Raw genomic sequence first — 19,422 nt, 5'->3', positions numbered from 1 at the left:
ACGCTCGCCCCGCCCCCGGTGGCGCCCGCGGCCCTGACCCCCCGCGCTGGACCCGCCGCCGCTGATGTCACCGGCCATGATTACGTCAACAGGTCCCTCGCCCAGCGGTACCGGCGGCAGGAACGGGGCTCCTTCCTCAGCGCCAAGACATGCCGAGAAACCTCCCACGGGCGTGTTGTGGCTGCGGGGACGGGCAGTGCCCGATGGTACCCACGGGGGACTGGCGGGACCGCCGGAGCCGATTCACCGGTGCCACTGCGGGCGGCACCGCTGGAGCGCGATCCCTGGGAGCAACGGGCCAACGGGAGCGGGACGAGACCGCTGTGACTCTCACGGACCCTCCCGAAGCACCGGGAATGCTCGGGGAGCCGGGTGTCCTGCCTCCCCCCTGCTCCGTTTCCTCACCAGCCTCTCAAGGCGGCCGCCGCGGCTCTCCTGCTTCCTAGGAATACCCATCCCACATTCACTTTTTCCCTGGTATTTCCAGCCTGTGACTAACGTGCTCATCAGAGCGCCGAGGGAGCACCCGGCGTGGTGTCTGACGAGAACAGGCGGCCTTGCCCCGGTGGCCGGGGCTGCCGTGTCCCCATGGCAGCGTCACCGGGCTGGGCACAGCCCTCACGAGCACACTGCTCCTGTCCACCCCGCTGGGGACGGCGCGTCCCATTCGGCGGTACCAGTGCGGGCAAATCTCCCTGGAAAACAGTTACCGAACGCTTAAACTGCCTGAAATTCTCTGCCCGGCTCCCCGGGGACGGGGTGTGTCAGCCCGGCTTCCCACCCCAGAGCTCGGCCGTGGGTGTCTCCCCACCCTGGCGTGACCCCCACCCCGCCTCCCGCCCCCGCGGCTGCCGTCCAGAGGGGCTGGGCCAGGGCCAGGGCAGTCCCGAGCGCGATCGGGAGCCTGGCGGTGCTGATCTGCCTCGTCGTGACATTAAATGTCATCGGTTCCGAGCGGGACAGATGCCCCCCCGCCCTTACTCTGAGTCACTTGGCAGGAACAAAGTGTTTCAAGCAGAAATCTTGGCGCAGGGCCTGACCCAGCGCCAAAATAAAGTCAGGACTGAAGAGCTGATAGGAGTGACCCAGCAGCATTTATTTAGCCAGGACTAGCCCCCTCAGCGCTGAAACCGGTACCGGGGCCAGCCGCGAGCACCAAACCATTATCGACTGTAGGGAGACGGTGGCTGCCCTCGTGTTGCGCCTGCGGAACACACGCGCGTTACCCGGCGGGGCAGAGGAACCGGCTCTGCCCGGCGTTCGGCCACCGCCGAGGCACCGGGGCTGTACCGAGCGGCCGCGCTCCTAGCAGGGCTCCGGGAACGCGGGTGGAAGAACAGAACCCCACGGGCACGGAGTCGGGTCAGCTCAGAAGCTCGGCGAGGACCCGCCGGTAGCGAGCGCCGGGCCGGAGCCGGGACCGGGCCGGAGCCAGGACCGGGACACCGGGACCCCACGTGGGCACCGTTCGGGTGCGTTCGTCACTTCCGGGGCGGGGCAGAGCACCGGAAGCGGCGGTTGCCCGGTAACCGTTGCTCGGCAACGGCGCCGCAGCGCAGCCATGGCGGAGGATGAGGCCTTGCCCGTGGTCACTTTCGGGAGTCTCATGACCGAGGGAACAGCCCTGAGCCGGCGCGGCCAGCACGACAAGGCTCTGGGCTGCTTCAATGACGTGAGGGCGCCGCGGCCCGAGGGCACCGAGCTGCACGCGGCGGGAGGGGCCTCGGGGTGGGGCCGCCGCTCGGTTCAGGCGGGGGAAGAGGCGGGGGGGGACCCATGGAAAGAGGGGAAGGCACGGAGGGATGTGTCCCCAGAAGGTCTCGGCACGAGGGGGTGACCCAGACAGGGCAGTTCAGGGACAGGGCAGCGCCTGCAGCATAGAGAACCTGTGAACAACAAGAGGATACTCTTATCCCTAAAAACCTTGTGGTTTTGTCCTCATCTGTCGTCAAGATCCATGTGGGAACTGTGCAGGTGGCATCAAATACCTGCAATTGTGTATTTGTGGTGTTGAGCCAGCCAGCACTGGTGACTTGTCCATGTCTGGTGACATGTCCATGTCTGTGGTTCCAGGCGCTGAAACTGAGGGCAGGAGACAAGCACTGCCTTATCACCCGCTCCAAGTGTTTCCTGAAGCTTGGAGACACAGAAAACTCCTTGAAAGATGCTGAAGCCTCGCTCAAAATTGACAAAACATTCCCCGAGGTAACCAGCTGAAGTGGTAGGAGGGGGGTGGCCAAGGGCTGGCCTGGATCTGGGAGACCCTGGAGGGTCTGAGGCAGAGCTGTGAGGAAAGAGCTCACTCCAAACACTCCTGAGATTTCTATTGCTCTTGGAGCTGTCGAGGTGCTCAGGCACCTCCAGGTTTGGGGTTTAATGTGTGTGAGTTGTTACAGCCCTGGGCTCTCACTTCTGCCTGGCAGGAGTTACTTGAGATCCATGAAAGTTTTCCCTCCTTTTAATAATTTCGTTTCCCAAATGTCATTTTAGGGGCTTTACCAAAAAGCAGAGACACTGTACACCATGGGTGACTTTGAGTTCGCGCTGGTGTTTTACCACCGAGGCCGGAGGCTCCGCCCAGATATACACAAATTCCAGCTGGGCATCAACAAGGCCGAGGAGGCGATTATCAACTGCCTTGGGAGTAAGAAGTGTCACTTTCTGGCCCCCATGAGCCCGGATGACGCTGTTCAGGGCCCAGCTGATGGCAAATCAGCTCTGCAAGTGACCCAAGAGCCCCACACCGGGGTCTCTCTGCTTCTGGGTCCATGTTATTTGTGGCAGATAAATGCAGAAGCAGCAGGAAGCACCACAAAGAGCCAATCCTGCTCTTTTTTTCTTTTGTTCTTTACTTCTGCCCTGTACATACACAGTGTCTGATCCCTTTAGTTCTGTAGGTAAATCCTGACACTCCATTTTCCAAAATCATCATGGAAACATTCCAGGGAATACAGACCAGAGCAGCTCATCTCATCAGCGACCTGACTGTGGCCTCCCAGTACATAAGGGGAGCTGACAAGAAAGTTGGAAATACTATTTACAAGGGCCTGGAGTGCCAGGACAAGGCAAGGAATGGCTTCCCACTGCCCAAGGGCAGGGTTAGATGGGATATTGGGAAGAAATTCTTCCCTGTGAGGGTGGGGAGGCCCTGGCACAGGTTGCCCAAAGCAGCTGTGGCTGCCCCATCTCTGGAAGTTTCCAAGGCCAGGTTGGACATGGCTTGGAGCAACCTGGTCTAATGGAAGGTGTCTTTGCCCATGGGAGGTGGAATTCCAGGGGATGGAACTGGATGAGCTCTAAGGTCCCTTCCAATCTAAACTATTCAGGGATTCTACGATCCTATGATCTACCTCCAGCACTAATTACAGAATCCATTTTGAGACCTTTATCCCTGTATTCAAAGTTTGGAAGGAAATATGCCATGCTATCTCAGACTGGCCTCCTGAAATCCTGACTCTCCTCCAGTTTTCATTGCACAAGAGCAGTGAAACTGTTGACTCTTGTAACGAGCTCTGCTTTCATCATTCGTGGCTCAGATCACTGAGCAGGTCCTGTAGAGGCAGGAAAGGCCAAGGACCTCGTGGGGTTCAAAACAAACTGAAAACTTGTCCCTTTTCCCTTAGTTTTTCTCTCAGCTCTGCTAGCGGACATGGACAGCACCTGCCCCACTGTGGGGACCAGACACACCTCACCTGGGGCTGCCACCTCTGACACGTGAGTGGAGCACCCATGCAGGGCTCATCTGGGGCTGCCAGACCTGTCCGGTGGGTTGGAACTGCTCGGGTGGATCCCGGAGCCTGTCCCTGCCCAGCTCCTGACATGCCCCACTCACACCCTACACAGATCCCCAGATAGGCCAGGGCCTCCCTCTCCCAAAATTTCAAAATTTCAGCCCTCCCCCAGTGCAGGGATTAACATGTGCCAGTGGCACCAGAGCCTGCAGCACTTTCATATGGGATAGTTATTTAGAAAACAGGGAAGATTTCCAGATCTGGCTTGCTTTCCTCCATTCCTTCTGCTTCCTGAGCTTAGCACAATGCTCAAATATCATCACAGCTCCCAGCTGAAATCTTCCCAGCTCAGTATCCCAAGCCAAGAACTCTTAACCACCTTTGAGCCCCTGGGCTGCAGGCACAGGAATGGATTAAAAAACTAGAAAACTTACTTTAAAGTAGTCAATAGCTCTGAGGTGCAGGGAAGCATGGAAACATGTCAGCACGGATTTAGATGTTTGAATAGTTGGGAAATGCACACACATCAACAGGGTCCATCCCCAAATTGCTTCCCTGGCTCTGCTTTACCTAGAAGGATCAGGAACATCTGCTCCCGTAATCCGCCTGTGTTCGTGCTGCTGGCCTGGGCTATGGCTGTGCCTAAGGGAATTCTGCAGCAGCCTTGGAAGCTCTGTCCTTCCCCCAGAACAAACAAAGAGCTGTTCCTCACTCTCCCCTCCCACGGTGCAGACAGACGGTAGAACTGGGCGTCAGTGAAAACACAACGGGTATTTTGCCCTAATCAGTGCACAAACCTTTAAAATACCTTTCTTTCAATTTTATGCTTCAGCTGTGATCCCCCAGAAGAACCTGCATCCTTCTCCTTCTTCAGTTTCCATGCAGGATGTACCCTGTCTGTAGGAATATTGCAACTGTGTGAATTAAAATCCCAAGAGGAGCTAGTGGATGAGCTGCATTCCCTGCTTCCTGAACACACCAACACCCGTATTCCATGGGAAAGAGTTAGAAAAGCTTTGGTTGAAACCAAACACTTTGGGCTTGGCACCTTGATGGGCGTTTTACTCACAACACCCTGCATGGCTGCTGTGGGCCACTAACACGGACTCCTCTGTGTCTGCAGATCCATCCGCAGTGAAGCTGGAGAACACGGAGGAGCTGTGCTTCGTGAGCAGGCAGGCAGAGGTACAGCATGGGGCTCTTTCTGAAGAAGCTTCTAGAGTTGTTGTAATGCTAAAACTGCCTGAAATGGGCACCTGAGGGGTGACAGTCCCCACAGGGACATGCCTGTGGGAGCAGTGGGCCTGCTGAAGGGCCTCTTGAGGATTAAAACACACTGACCCATCATGAGAGTGTTTCTCACCTGCTTCTAATGCAGGTCTGGCTCAAGCCACCCAAAATTTAAAGGGGAAGGCAGAAGGGCAGGAAGAGTCACCATGGAGTAACAAAACCCAGCTTGGAATTTCTTCTCCAGCCCATATCTGGGGGTGTTGCCAGTCACCCATCTGAGGCTAATGAGTAACAGCCCAGAGGTCGAGGAGGGTACAGTGAGCTCCAGTATTGACTTTGGGTTTACCTGATGTTTAAGGGTCACAGTTTTGATAATGGACACTTTTCTCTATTGCTACACTTTTGGGTGCTCCATTGCAGTAGTGTCTTGTTCCTCTGAGAGGCCAGAACTAGTTCTTGTCCTTTCTATAACATCCTTGTGGTCCCCAGGGAGCACAACTGGCTGCAGAATTTCATAGCCAAAGCAGCTGGTGAGACACTGACTTTTTGCTTTAATTTAAAAAAGAAGCTGTCTTATATGGAGTGTAAACAGAATTCTGCTCATCCCAGTGTTCCCCACTGATGTCCCCCGACTCCTTTTACTTTTTTCTAGCTGCAGAGAAAAAAAGACAACCAGCAACAGCAGAACAAACCGACTAAGGATCAAAAACGGACGAAGAAGCAGAGTCCGAAAACAGAGCGACAGCTTCTGGGAGAGCTTTATGCTGACAAGGCATACCTGGAGAAGTTGCTCAAGGATGAAGGTGTTTCTCCTTCTCAGCAGATTCTACTTTTCTTTCATCCTTTTAAAAATGATTCTTTATTTCTCTTCTTCTTTTATATCCCTGTAACTCTTCCTTAGTTGTACCAGAGCCCACATAGCACATGGTGCTCTCAGTGGTGGGGACACAGGCAGGTGTCACCTCATGGGGCTGTGACTCTTCTGTGGGTTTGTTATAAATGCTGTTAAGGTCAAGATGCAGGAATTGGAGAAGTATCTTATTTTAGAAAAAGGCACACAGATGATTCTCCTTTAGTCATATTTCTAGGGAACTTTTCACTCAGAAATAGAGAAGTGCTTAAGATTTGGTCTGCTCACAGGTTTTGTGGTATTGCCAGCATTAATTATACATGTGGGCGGTCTGGTTTCCAGGCAGGTAAAAGCCCTCTCAGTTTCCATCTGCCAGCCTGATCCACAGCACTGTTCAAAGTGCCCTGTCAATACAGATGTGCCATACAGATGTTCTGTCCCAGAGAAGAGCACAGCTGGCCTTGCTTTCTGGACCCCTTCTTGGCTCTCATCAGCAGGGAAGGGAGCAGATAGAGGGCTGGAACACCAGCTCAGCTCACTGAACCACACAGGATGCGTAACAGAGTTTTTTGTTAACTCCCCCATCACCTCAGCTCTGAGGAGCACGGGACACTTTCATTTCCAGCACTGTCTGTGTCAGAGCAAGAAAACGTTCCCAATCAATTCCCCACTGAGCTGCAGCTCAGGTCTGTTGATTCTCACCTGGGTTCTACCTTATCTTATTTCCAGACTTGATGCAGAGCAGCACAAGGCAGGGGATCAAAGTCATGGACCTGGTTTTGGATGGCATCTCCTACCTGAACCACCGCCGGGACTTCTGGCAGCAGCAGAAGCCGATGTACGCCCGGGTGTACGAGCGCAAGCTGCTGCGGCAGGGGAGGATGCAGGACAAGAAACGGAAATCATCTGACATTGGCAGATCCATCGCAAAGGATATGGAGGACATTGAGTTGTGTAGGTTCCTGGCTGGAAGCTGAGCGCCTCCCACTGCTTTGGGAGCTCTAACTATTCCCAAGCTTTGTCTGAGGGTAACCCACTTCACCAGCTCTCACTTCCTGGGTATCACAGAATTCCAAGATGGTTTGGGTTGGAAGGGACCTCGAAGTTCACCCCATTCCACCCCCCCGCCATGGGCAGGGACACTTTTCACTATCCCAGGTTGCTCCAAGCCCCATCCAAACTGGCCTGGAACACTTCAAGGGATGGGGAATTCACAACTTCTCAATGTCTCTGTGTCACACTCCAGTGTCAAACTCTGCTCCCTGTCCCCAGGTCTGGCCAGAGGCTCCGCTGAGGAAAGCTGCAGGAAAGCTGAGCGGATGCTGAGAAAGATACAAGGGTGGACAGAGGAGGAAGTTCCCAAAAAGAATGAACTGATTGGGAACCTCCACAGCTGTATTGGGAATGCACACTTGGCAATGGGACAGATGGAAGCAGCTTTGCACAGCCATAAGATGGATCTGGATTTTGCCAGGAAGAAGTAAGTTCTGGGTAGTTCAGGTGGGTGGGGAAAGGGGAAAGTACCTCTGTGGGGGTGTTTTAGCATTAGGTTATGTAATTATCACCTGTGAGTTTAACAGGACTACACATCCAGCTCTGCCCAAGTATTAGGGTCTGTGGTGACTTTTTATCTTCATTATTTCAAAAATAAGGAGCCTGAAGCAGATTTTTAAGGACCCACGGCACAGGGCACATTGAAACATCTGCTGAAGCAAAGCAAAAGAGCACAAGTCCCAGTCTCAGCACTTGAGCCTTGAGCAGGCACTTCCTTCTCAGGAGGATCAGGCTCACCAGTTTTCTGCTACATTTTGTCTTAAACCCCTTTTCATACAGACCATTAAGCATGGCTTGAAATAAAGGTCTCTTCCAGGTGCACTTGCCTGTCTGCACTGGACACATCCCACGGCTCTTCCGGCTGAACCACAGAGGAACAAAATGTAGTCTTAGATTTAGCAAGAGTTTGCAAAGCATAGCAGAAAACATGGAACAGTGGCTTGAAGTGAAGTGATTTGGGATTTATTTTTGTCAGTAGTGCACTGGGCTGTCACAATGTCACTGGGTGGTTGTTTCTCATTTTCAAAAATCCTTTTGGAAATGAATGTTGGTTTAGGAGAAGGTTGCCTCTCTCCTGGTGATCGCACTCCCCGAGTGCGCCAGGTAAAGGCAGGAATTGGCAGGAGATTCCTGGGTTTGGGATCTCTCTACACGCGAAGTTGCCTTTAAGGACCGGTGGTGACGGGCGGGCCGCGCCCTCTGGCGGCTGCATCTGGAGACGCCGCTAATGACTCGTTAATGACTCGCGTTAATGACCCCGTGAAGGGGGTTTGAACTGGATCTCACCCCAACCGGACTGTGATTCCATGACTCCCATCACATTTATCTGCTCCTCGCATAGGCTTTTTAATCTCTAAGGTAGGGGTAGGCAGAGCCGCTTCTGAAGTTGAGAACGAGGATAATTAAGAAAAAAATTAAAGCCCACAGGCTCCATTATTACAGAAGGAGCTGCCTGTAGCATGGAGCAAAGCTCAGTCCAAGCACAGGATCAGGGCTGGTGTCAGGAGCCTGCAGACACACTACAGATGCCTTTTTGGGTCTGTTGCTTTGAAAGACAGAAATCATCCATGAGTGTCAGGGACACAGAGGGAAACGGAGGCAAAGAGAAGTGGAAAGATTTTCCCAAGGACTGCCAGGTTTGCACAAAAATTAATAATAATCAAAGGCAAAGCTAAACCATTTCCCATGTGTCTCATGGAGTCAGCTGCCAGACCTGTAGATAAAATCAAAAATCAACCTTGATTTCATGACTTTCAGCCTGACCTGGGCCCTTTACTTCCCAGTGCTTCCCTGAGGGCATGGGGGGCACCAAAGGGACCATGAGGCTGAAGAAACCCAGAGTGGGTGAGGAACAGGACGATGTCAGTGCCACAATCCCTTTGTCTCCCCACCGCAGCGCTCTGACGGACGCCGTGTCCCGGGCCCTGGACAACATCGGCCACGTGTACGCCCGAACTGGCAGGTTCCAGCAGGCCATCAACACGTAAGTACAGCCCAGCAGGAAGGACATCGGGGGTTGGAGTGACCCAGGTCACGGCTCTTCAGCTGTGTGTTCTCACTGCAGCTCGATCTGGGGAAATTTTCACACCTGAACCCTTCGCTATCAAAGCAGTGATTGAGTCGTAACTGTACCCAGTGAGGGTTGGTAAAGATATGTCTGTCTTAATCTTCTTGAAGCTGGGAGGAGAAGATTCCACTGGCCCAATCCAGCCTGGAGAAGGCCTGGCTGTTCCACGAAATTGGACGGTGCTACCTCGAGCTGGATAAAGCTGAAGAAGCCCAAGATTACGGCCAGAAGTCCCTGCAGTCAGCAGATGAAGACGGAGATGTGGAGTGGCAGCTCCATGCCACTGTGCTGGTGGCACAGGCACAAGGTAAAGATGTGGGCACAGGTTTTGCTCTCAGGGTGTAGAAGCTGGTCTGAAAACATCTCTGGGATTTAACAGCCAAAGCAACTGCTCAGTTCAAGACTGGCTTGATTAATTCTTGCTGTTCTCCTGATCCTGGGCTAAACCAGCGGATATCCTTGTCTGTTCCAGTGAAATTGAAAGATTACCGTTCTGCAATCATGAATTTTGAAAGGGCTCTGGAGAAGGCGAAGCTTGTGCCCAGTGAAGCTGCTCAGAATGGCATCATTGCGGTAAGGGGGCTGCTGCGGGGAGGAGGAGCCCTGGACAGCATCTGTGAGGAGCTGTTATCCCAGCTGGATACTCCAGCCAGTAATGCCATAGAAATGCAGTAGAAATGCAGTTTTACAGTAGGAAAGGACTTCATAACGATAGCAGAGAGCAAAAGAAAACAGGGAAATATTGGGTATGTTGCTGCATTTCTGGGGCTTTCATAAGAACCACATCCCTTTCAGGCCTTGGATAATGTGAGCAAAAGCTTCATTGCGGAGCTGAAAAAAAGCCACAAAGAAGCGACGACGGTTCCCTCACAGCAAGGTACTTGTCGTTCACACCTCTGCGCCCAGAAATGGAAAAAAAAAAACCACTTTCCTGTTCAGCACCTTAGAATTCCCACAGCACCCATTTCCTTGCAAGTGTTGAATTAAAATCTTGGTGGAAGTCCAGCATTGCTCCAGCTGCGCTCCCAGATCCGGCCGTGCCCAGCTTAGAGCGGGAGATGGCAGCGTTCCCTGAGGGTCCCCTGCAGCCCGACACTCCAGCCCTGCCCCGCCCCTCCTGGGGTTCGGTGGGGGGATCCTGGCAGGGCTCTGTGCCCGCAGCCCCCGGGGCTGGTCTCCTCAGGCCGTGCAGCCCAGCACCTGCCGTCCCAGAACGTAGAGGGGAGTGAGAGATTCCTGGTGAGGGCAAGGGAGTCCGGGGGTCTTTCTTGTGCCCATCTGCTGAGTGCTAGAACGTGGCTTAAGTTTCCTTTTTCCTTCCCAGATCGTTCCATCAGCAGTGAAAACGTAACAATTACCATTGAGAATGTGGAAGAGAAGGAAAAAGAGGAACAACTCACGGAGAGCCAAGATGAAAAGCCAAAGGATTAAAAGCCAAAAGAGGAAGCCAGAAACGAAATAGAAGCAGATGGAAACATTAAAGAGGGGGAAACGGACAAGGAAATGAAGGAGAGCAGTGGGGAAAAGTAGAGCCGAGGGGGGAAGATTAAATAAATATTGAATAAGAGCCATACCTAGCACTGGAGTGGTGTATCCCTAGCAGGGAAGAGCTGGTCTGAGCCGCCGCCGTACTCAGAGCGCAGCCTCCCCCCGCCTTGTACCCCCCTCTCGCGGCCCCGGCCCCGCCGCGGCTCAGGACGGTCCCGGCAGCATCCCCGGGAGCTGCCGGGCGGGGCGGGGGCCTGAACCCTGGGGCCCCCCCGCCGCCCCGGGGAGGGTTCGGCCCGGCCCTCGGGGGCGGGCGGGCCCTGGGGCTATGAAAGGAGCCGCGGCCGCGGCCGCCCCAGAGCCGCTTCCCCGCCGCGCCGCTCCGCACCGGCGGCCGCCCCGGAGCCGCTGCCCTCACCATGGTAAGTGGGGCCGGTGGGATGGGGACTGGGATCGGGATCGGGACTGGGGTCGGGGCCGCCGCTCCGCCCGGGCAGCGGTTCCGATTCCCAGGAGGGCGGAAGCGCCGGCGGCGTCGCCGACACGTGCGGCTGCGGCTGGGGCTGGGGGAGCGCGGAGGCGGCCGGGCCCCGAGAACGGCCCCGGGGGCCCGTGGCTCCGTCCCGGGGGTCCCGGGACACCCTGGGGGCTGGCGGGGCACGGGCAACTCGGGTCGGGGGCGATCGCTCCCTCCACGCGAGCCCCTGTTCCGTGGGGAGCCGGACACAAGCGGGAGCTTTGTGGGGGCGGGGGGGGGGCCGGGCCCGGCTCAATGGGAGATTGTCCGGCGAGACCCCGCTCCTCCGGGCTCTGCGGAGCCTTTGTCCGCCCGGGCCGGGCCGTGAAGGCGCCCGTTGTCCCCGAGCCGGCGGCGAACAATGGCCCGGGGGGGCCGCGATTGTTCCTTTGTTCACGGGGCTGAAAAGCGCCTCAGTCCCCTCAGCAGCTGCTGCGGCAGAACAGCGGCCCCGCTCCCCGCCCGCGGGACAGCCCGGTGCGGGGACAGCCCGGCCCGGGGCCACCGCAGCCCCGGCTCCGGCCGTGCTGTCCCCTGGCAAGCGGGGCACCTGCGCTGCGAGGAGGAGCAGCGCCCCAGGTAACTCAGCGGCTTCCTCCTGTGTGAGCACTTTGAGCCCCGAGTCCGCGGGGAAGGCAGCACGGGGGTCGCTGGGGAGCCCGGAGGTCCCTGCTGCTCTCGGGGGCCCGTGTGTCCCCGCCTGGGTGCGAGGCTGCAGCTGACCCCAGGACAGGCAGTGCCCGTGGGAACTGTGGGGTCCTGCTCCCAGGGCATTTGGAACCAAACCCATCTGCACCTTCTGGAATAAAGAGATGGGGAAATTCAACACGTGAAAAGTGTTTTTTTAAAACAGCATCACTCCGCAAACTGGAAAAGCATTTTTCTGGCCCAGGCAGAGCATTTATGTTTTATGTAAAACCTCTCAATTTTTGCATCAAAGGCAAAATTCACTCCTGAGCATCACTCCCATGATCTTTGGCTTCAGCAGGTCCAGTGGATCCCAGGCTGGACTGGCCTACAGGCAGCTGGGGAGGTGGAAAGTTCATGTATTGACCCAAAAAACAGTGTCTGCCTCGTTGATGCTATTGAGGACTTGCACAGCTGAAGAAATCCCTCGTTTCTTTTCAGTCCCATGTTTTCCCAGGCCCTACTGGGAATTAATCTGGGATTCCACTTACCAGAACTGCTGGCAGGAGGGGAGGGAGAGCCTGTGCCAGCTCCCAGCGGCATTTTCCGCTCACTGCTGCCAACCATGAGTGTTTCATTTCCTCCAGCACTCGAGGTTTCACTTTCGAGTTCTACCTAGCGGCTGCTGGGAGGGGTTTGGCTTTCCTGCAAGCTGTCTCAGTTGCTCTTCCCGAGAGGAGCCCGAATTCCCTCCTGCGAGGCGCTCGGCTGCTGATCCTCAGCGCAGCTCAGACAGCGACAGCATCATCCCTGCGGGCTGCTCTAGGAAACAGCCTCTTCCCTGGGAACGGGGTTTGTGATTCAGGTGAAGGGATGAGAGCGTGGCAGCTCTCAACCTGCTGGGACTTTCGGTTCCCGTTGGGCTCCTCCACGGGTCCCTGCTCTCGCATCCGGCAGCCACAGGGTTTTGTTCAAGCGTTCAGACTAAATGTGCCACAGAAGGAGCCCTGCCTGGGCTGGGGCTTTGTGGCAGCTCATGGTGCTTGAGAAACCCCTTCCTGGCAGGGCAGGGCTGCAGCTGCTGAGGCCAGAGCGGGGCTGAACCTTCAGCCCTTGGGTGGGATGCAGGTCCCTGCTGTGGGACCAGCCAGAGCAGCTGTGGGAGGAGGTGTCAGCTGAGCAGGGCACCCAAGTGAGGGAGTGTGGGGGAGATGCTCCCTGTGCCCCATCCTTCCCACTAAAGGTGCCAGCAGGGCCACATTGTCTCTGGGGTTCCTGCCCTGCAAAGTGTTTTCTCCTTCCATTTCAGAACAGAGGTTTCTCCAAGAAGAGTCACACTTTCCTGCCTAAAATATTTAGAAAAATGTCTACTCAATCAGCGAAAGAGAGGCCTGAGAGTTTGCACTTCCCATTCCTGGACGATGAAGACACCATCTCCACACTCAAAGAATCCAAAACCTTTTTCATCCTCCGGGGCCTGCCCGGCAGCGGGAAGTCCACCCTCGCCCAGGCCATCCATGATCGGTACAAAGATGCCTGCAAGGTCATCTCTGTCGATCACTATAAAATTACACCGTTAATAAGAAGCTCCATTCCCGAAGAGTACTCCAAGGTGGATGAGGATCTAGTTGACTATTGCAAACGGGAGATCAGCGTCATCGTTTTGGATGACACTCACCACGAGCGGGAACGGCTGGACCAGATCTTTGACATTGCTGACAAGTACCGGTACAAAGTCATCTTCGCCGAGCCCAAAACCCCGTGGCGCTTGGATTGTCCCCAGCTAAAGGACAAGAATCAATGGAAACTATCCGTGGAAGAGCTGAAGAAGATGAAGCCAAGCTTGGAGAAGGAATTCCTCCCCATGTATTTTGGGTGGTTTTTGAGCAAAAGAAGTTCGGAGATCCTGAGGAAGGCTGGCCAGGCATTCCTGGATGAGCTTGGGAGTCTCAAAGCCTTCAAAAAGGAGAGTAAATACTGTATGTATTATGTTGTCTTACCACGTTTTTACCTGTTGATGTTAACAAGTCTGATCAGCTTCTAAAGTCAATTTTTAAAGCTGTCAACAAGAAAAGCTTTGTAAAGCTACTAATCTGGTGTTCATAGTTGACAAAGTTGCTTTTGTAAGTAAAAATAAATTAAAGAGTTTTTCCCAAGTTTGTTTAGCTCTGGCCCCACAGGGCACTGGGCTCGGGTGGCAGCAGCAGGACATGGGGTCCTGGGTGTCCTCTGTTTTGGCAAGGCTGAACAATCCCATCCCTTAGGGGACTCTCACGTCATCAGGTTTAAGATGAGCCACGGTGATGCACAAAAGCTTCTGTTCTCTGGCTCCATCTGCAGAGAGCCTGGGAGGAGGGAGGGGTTTGGCTTCCCACCCAGTGCTCCCCCAGCAGCCAGAGAGATGAGATGTGAAGGCTGGGGTAGGGAAGGGAGTCGAGGTGGGACTGGGGCTCCTGATCGGGAGGATCAGGACAGTGACATTGTTTACTTGTATCTGCAGTTCCTTCTGCTACCGAGGATCCCAAAATAAAAATAGATCTCACCAGCTACTTTGTGAAGAGGCCACCTGGGGTCCTGCACTGCACCACGAAGTACACCGAATTTGGGAAAGCAGCCGGAGCTGAGGAATATGCACAGCAGGAAGTGAGTGCTGGGGTCCCACCTCCTCCCCACACCCCCTGTGTCCCCTCCCTCCCCAGAGGGGTGTCCATGAGCCTGGGGAAGGGTTGGGGATGGGCTTTGCTCTGAGTCAAGAGGCCAAATACAGGGACAGGAACTATGACCACGTGGCCTGTGCAAGAGAAAACGCAGAATTGTGGAGACGGTGGTTGTTTCCTATTTCCAAACAAAATACTCCCAGTTTCCCCGATCACACATGACTTCCAGCATCATCTCTGACAGCTTGAGTTGAATGATGATGAATTGAAGTATTTACATTCCCAGATCGATTATTTCAGAGCACATAAGCCCAGGTTAAATATTGGAAGGACAGAGATGTTACCAGCACCAAATCCACAGAGCTGGGACATCAGGCACCGACCTTCTCCTTGCTCTGGGTATTTTGACCATGTCACAGCGAGAGCTGCCATGAGCAGCCACATCCCCGAGCCTGGGGGCAGTGACCGCAGGGCAGCGCCGTGAATCCCCACCCACAGGCACTAATGCTGATCCGTGTGCGTGTCCCTCTCCTCCAGGCCGTGAAGGCTTCCTATGGCAAAGGCTTCACCCTCTCCATCTCGGCGCTGTTCATCACCACAAAGACTGTCGGGGCTCGCATCGAGCTGAGCGAGCAGCAGCTGCTGCTGTGGCCCGGGGACGCCGACAAGATCCTGTCCACGGACAACCTCCCGCGGGGCAGCCGGGCCCACATCACCCTCGGCTGCGCCAACGGCGTCGAAGCCGTCCAGACCGGGCTCGACCTGCTGGAGTTTGTGAAGCTGGAAAAGGCAGGGAACAAAGGGGAGCAAGTGGGGGAAATTGGAGGAGGGAAACTGCTGTATTTTGATAACGGTATGTGGATGCTTGTGCTGTCTAAAAAGATTGATGTGAAGGCAATATTCTCGGGATACTATGGGAAGGGAAAACTTGTGCCAACGCAGAGCACCAACAAACGGGGTTCTGCCTTTAGCTCCTGCACCATCATCTAGGAGCACGGGCAGAGCAGCTCCTCGGCTTGTTTTTAAAAGGCAAGTAACTCCTGTAACCTTAAAAGTGTAAAGAGAAATAATTCTACCTTTACTAAAGTCAACCCTTCTGCCCACCCCAGCGTGAAGCCTCTGGGGAGTTATTGGCCTCAGAAAAGGAAGAAAACAAGCAACTCCTGACTGAAATGGTCACAGATTTTAATGTGAGTTTTGGAGGGAACCAACTGGGGTGTCCTGCTTGTTTTCTTCCTTGGAGAAAGATCAGCTCTGGGCTTTTATCGCTCCCCTCTGAACCACAATCGTTCGATCTTTACCTGTTGGCACTGACCAAAGGCTGTCAGTTGCTGGTCTGAAGCCATGGGAACTGCAGGATGTCCCTCCCCTCCCACACCCAGGGACTGACATCGGCTGTTCTGGCAGCCAATTACAGGGTCAGACCTAGCAAGACCCAGGCATGGGTCACTCCTGTCAGGAGTCCTGTCCTTACCAAGGGTTTGGTCCCTAAGGACAGACCTTGCTGAGGGCAGCGGGTCCTGGCAGCCCTAATCGCAGGCCGGTCCCGCAGCTGCCCAGTGGGCTCATCCCAGCTCCCATCCCTCACAGCAGAGATGCTCTGGGGACAGCCAGGAGGAGGGCACTGTGCCAGGTGATGTCTTAATGACACCAGCCATGGACTTAGGGGGAATCAAGTGAAACATCAGGACAGGGAGCCAATTCCTGCAAAGCAGCTCCAGCCACTTCCCTCCACCTGAGCTGGACCAAGCACCATCCCGTGTCCTGTAGGGAACAATCCTGCCTTGGCAGGGAGTGGAAGAGATGAACTAACATCTTTTCCATCTTATTTGATAGAAACTAAAATCATGTCTGAAGTACAGAACTGGACTTCGTGCAAGATTTTACTCCCTTCCTCTAATGCACTTGAATGTTAAGAGTTAGGCTGGAGTAACCCCGTAGTGTAGGAAGTGGAGGCACTGTAACCACGTAACTCACGTCTGCTCAAACCTAAACCCCGGCTGGAAGTTACTGACCCAGAACTTCTGTCATTAAATCTGTTTTATTGAAACTTGGGTTTGTGCTCTGCCAGGCCCTGTCCCAGCAGGGCAGTGGCTCCTGGGCATTGTTTAACACAAAGCTCCACTAACAGCCCCAGGTCAGGTCCCAGCTTGACCTCCTGCTCTGGCTCAGGGTCTGGGGAGCAGCAGAGTGACATTAACCCACACTAACACTGTAAATACTGACTGTGTTTGAGGCGTGGCCTGGGCTGGGGCTGTCGCTGGGCACAGCTCACCCCAAATCCAATGCTGCCGGCGCAAGGAGCGTTTCTCCTCTGATTGTTGAGGCCAAAAGCAGGGAGAGCTTTGGTGCTTGTCTGGTACCAAACACTCTGCCATGAAAGCAAAATACTTCCTGCTGTTCCAAAGCAAAGGATTAAATTCTCATTATAATATGAAAGAGTGAGCTATAAACCCACCCAGAGCACCTGTGACCCTCCATGGAGAAACCCTTCCAAGCTTTCACAGTGGCAGCAGCTGAGTGCCCAAGGCTCAGCCAAGGCCTCTCCTGACAGAACCTCAAGGGTTTGTTCCACCAAAGCTCTATAAGGTATTTGCCAGCACTGGCTCAGGGGCCGGCTGAGCCCACACCCCCAGCACCCAGGTCACTCCAGCACTGGAATACTCAGCTGGAATATCTCCTTCATCTGCCTGTTCAAGAACAACAGTGACACTGTCGTCGTTTGAGTTTTTATTAGTTTGTACATCATATACAGTTTATAATAAAGTAAAACCGATTGCATATGGGTCTGCTCAGGCTGATTTCCCATACAAACACGGCATCAGGAGTTCTGCTAAGGAAGTAAACAACAAATATTCACATTTTTACCATTCACATCCTAGAAAGGTCCAAGAGGGACAGTCGGTACCGATGCGGAGCCCGGCTGGGAGAGGATGAGGAGTTTGGCAAAGCAATGGGACAGTGATTGCTCCATGCAATTCCCCTTTCCTCCCAGGGAAAGGTTGAGCTATGTACACTGAGGTAAACATTCCGAATTCCAGTTCAGATAAATACGGCAGCACAGGGACAAGCTCCTCTCCAAGTGGCTTCGCATCGGTGCCTGGATTTGTCCTGACTATTCCGTAACGCTGTGACACACGGGCACTGCGGGGCTCAAGGTGCTCTCACGTGGCCCCTTGGATGCCACCTCACACCACGCTGTCCACACGAGCCATTAAGGGACAGTGGGGATGGGGATGGGACAGTTGGACAGGCTGGGATGGCAGCCGGGCTGCTTGTCCTGCTGGAGGCTCCCCACGGATCCTGCCCCCCTGGGCCACCCCTGGTGCTCCAGCTCAGGTGCAGTGTCCCAGCTCCCAGCCATAGACCAGAGCTGTCCCTCCAAGCTCAGATCTGGGTAAGGGAAAATGCTCAGCACTGCTCCAAGAAGGGATAACCCCATCCATGATGGTGGGAGTGGAGAGAGCCAGGCCTGGCCAGGAAGGCCAAAGCATTTCACATCGGCTCCCACAGTCATGCAGGGACCCACAATGGCCCCTGAGCCAAGGGCAGGGACAGCCACCAGCTATTGCCACCTGCCCCTGTCACAGCCCTGCCACAGCTGCCTGGGGACCAGCACTGCTCCAGGGACATGGGTAGGTGCAGCACACAGTTGTCCTGTTCCCTGGAGAAGGGGAGGGGAGAGGACAAGGCACAAATTTAAAATGGGATGAAAACCATCCATTGTAAATAAGAGAATATCTGGAATTATTACTGAAAGTGAGGAAGTCATTTGGAAATGGCAAAGCAGCACATGGCCCAACCCTGTGGCTGTTTGATGGCTGCAGATCCAGGGCCAGCGTGGCTGGACAGGGACTGGCACCAGCCTCTGTGTCAGTCACACCATGACAGCCCAGCAGCATGCACTCTGTATGTCAGCAGACAGAGAGAGCAGAGGGACCTACTATTCCATGGATAATACTCTTGTCCCTGAACAATTTGTCTTTTTCCTGTTTTCCAACTTGGATTTCTGCATTTACAACAGCCAGCAGTCATCAGCACTGGGGATCCTGCTCACTGAACGCTCACAGGATCAAAACCAAACCAGGTAGGTTCCTGTGCAGCCAGAGCAACAAGGAGCCTTAAGAAGGTGGCCAGAACCTCCTGAATGGACTTCACAGCTTTCCAACCCAAGGGAAAGCCTAACAGCCACACAATTCCTGATCTCCCTGCCAATACTGCAGTCCCACAGCAGAGCCCCCACATGCCAGCTCTGCCCACAGCCACACTTCTCACACATCTTCTGTAGTTCACAACTTTCCCAGAGACGCCAACAGCCACTTGCCAGTTCTTGAGCTGTTCAGAGCAACTACTCCCAGCTCGGCTGGTGGAAAACACCCCCTGACACACTAGCCCAGTCTGGCTCTCAGCCACAGCAGCTCTGCTCCTTCTTGTTCTCAGCAGCTCTCACAGCACCAACCATTCCTCCTCAGAGACCCTGGGCAGGAGTTGCCAGGCTGAGTCACACCAAAGTGTGTCCATCCCACCATGCCTGGGCCTTTGGCAGCACCACTGCCTGCACCTCCTTGTGCTCTTTGTCCTTCTAGAAACAGCGCAGGCACAGCATCACTTGGAGATGCTCATTCGTGGTGCCTGCAGCAAACCCCTGTGGCTGGTGGCTCCCGTGGGGCTGCGAGTGGTTGGAGCATTGGCACTCAGCTTCCCTGTAGCTACACACAACCACAGTCCACAGATAATGTCCTGGAACCACTGTGTGTGGAGACAACACCCCAAGCAATGCACAGCTGAGCCCATTTTTTTGGAAAGAAACAGAGTTTTGTCTCCCCAAGCCATGCTGGGACATGGTGGAGGTCACTGTGCCACTGGACACTGCTGCTGCCCTGAGGTGCCAGGTGCCACCAAGCCCTGCTCAGGCCTGCTCTGTGCCAGGGGGAACAGGGACTGCACAGGGCCTGGGGCACCCTGGGCTAGTGGAAGGTGTCCCTGCCCATGGCAGCGGGTTGGACTCGATGGCCTTCAAAGGCCTTCCAGCCCAAACCATTCCATGGGTCTACACATTTGCCTTCGCTTTGATTCACGTAACTACGCTCTGTAGAAAATCTTGGCACTCACCATATGAATATTTAACTACATTAAATCATGCATTCATGTACAGGTTATAATTAGCTGCTGTATACATTTTCTCTCCCAGAAGCAGAGCC

The 19,422-nt window shown here is 54.6% G+C and overlaps 2 protein-coding genes across 2 annotated transcripts; both read left to right on the top strand.

Annotated features, from left to right (window-relative positions):
• Window positions 1-1,561: 1,561 nt before the first annotated feature.
• Window positions 1,562-10,415, top strand: ODAD4 (outer dynein arm docking complex subunit 4; the record flags this gene model as incomplete). The annotated part of the gene is made up of 12 exons (XM_082297176.1): window positions 1,562-1,672; window positions 2,074-2,205; window positions 2,491-2,644; window positions 4,855-4,916; window positions 5,614-5,764; window positions 6,541-6,765; window positions 7,084-7,291; window positions 8,762-8,848; window positions 9,043-9,239; window positions 9,405-9,505; window positions 9,728-9,809; window positions 10,257-10,415. 12 exons carry the CDS (start codon window positions 1,562-1,564, stop codon window positions 10,361-10,363), a joined length of 1,617 nt encoding a protein of 538 aa, XP_082153302.1. The 3' UTR covers window positions 10,364-10,415.
• Window positions 10,416-10,797: 382 nt separating this feature from the next.
• CNP (2'',3''-cyclic nucleotide 3'' phosphodiesterase) lies at window positions 10,798-15,329 on the top strand. Its single transcript, XM_082297407.1, has 4 exons — window positions 10,798-10,842; window positions 12,874-13,543; window positions 14,065-14,207; window positions 14,759-15,329. Exons 1-4 carry the CDS (start codon window positions 10,840-10,842, stop codon window positions 15,209-15,211), a joined length of 1,269 nt encoding a protein of 422 aa, XP_082153533.1. The 5' UTR covers window positions 10,798-10,839; the 3' UTR covers window positions 15,212-15,329.
• The last annotated feature ends 4,093 nt before the right edge of the window (window positions 15,330-19,422 follow it).

This window comes from Coloeus monedula (assembly GCF_965178545.1).
Source record: "Coloeus monedula genome assembly, chromosome: 26".
NCBI lineage: Eukaryota > Metazoa > Chordata > Aves > Passeriformes > Corvidae > Coloeus > Coloeus monedula.
The sequence above is the reverse complement of the archived record's forward strand: the minus strand, read 5'-3'. Positions and strand labels throughout refer to the sequence as shown.

Bases quoted from the DNA above. Each gene is read 5' to 3' on its own strand.
- CNP (XM_082297407.1), top strand. The intron at 13,544-14,064 runs GTATGTATTATG...TTGTATCTGCAG, and splicing joins CAAAAAGGAGAGTAAATACT to TTCCTTCTGCTACCGAGGAT. The intron at 14,208-14,758 runs GTGAGTGCTGGG...CCTCTCCTCCAG, and splicing joins AGGAATATGCACAGCAGGAA to GCCGTGAAGGCTTCCTATGG.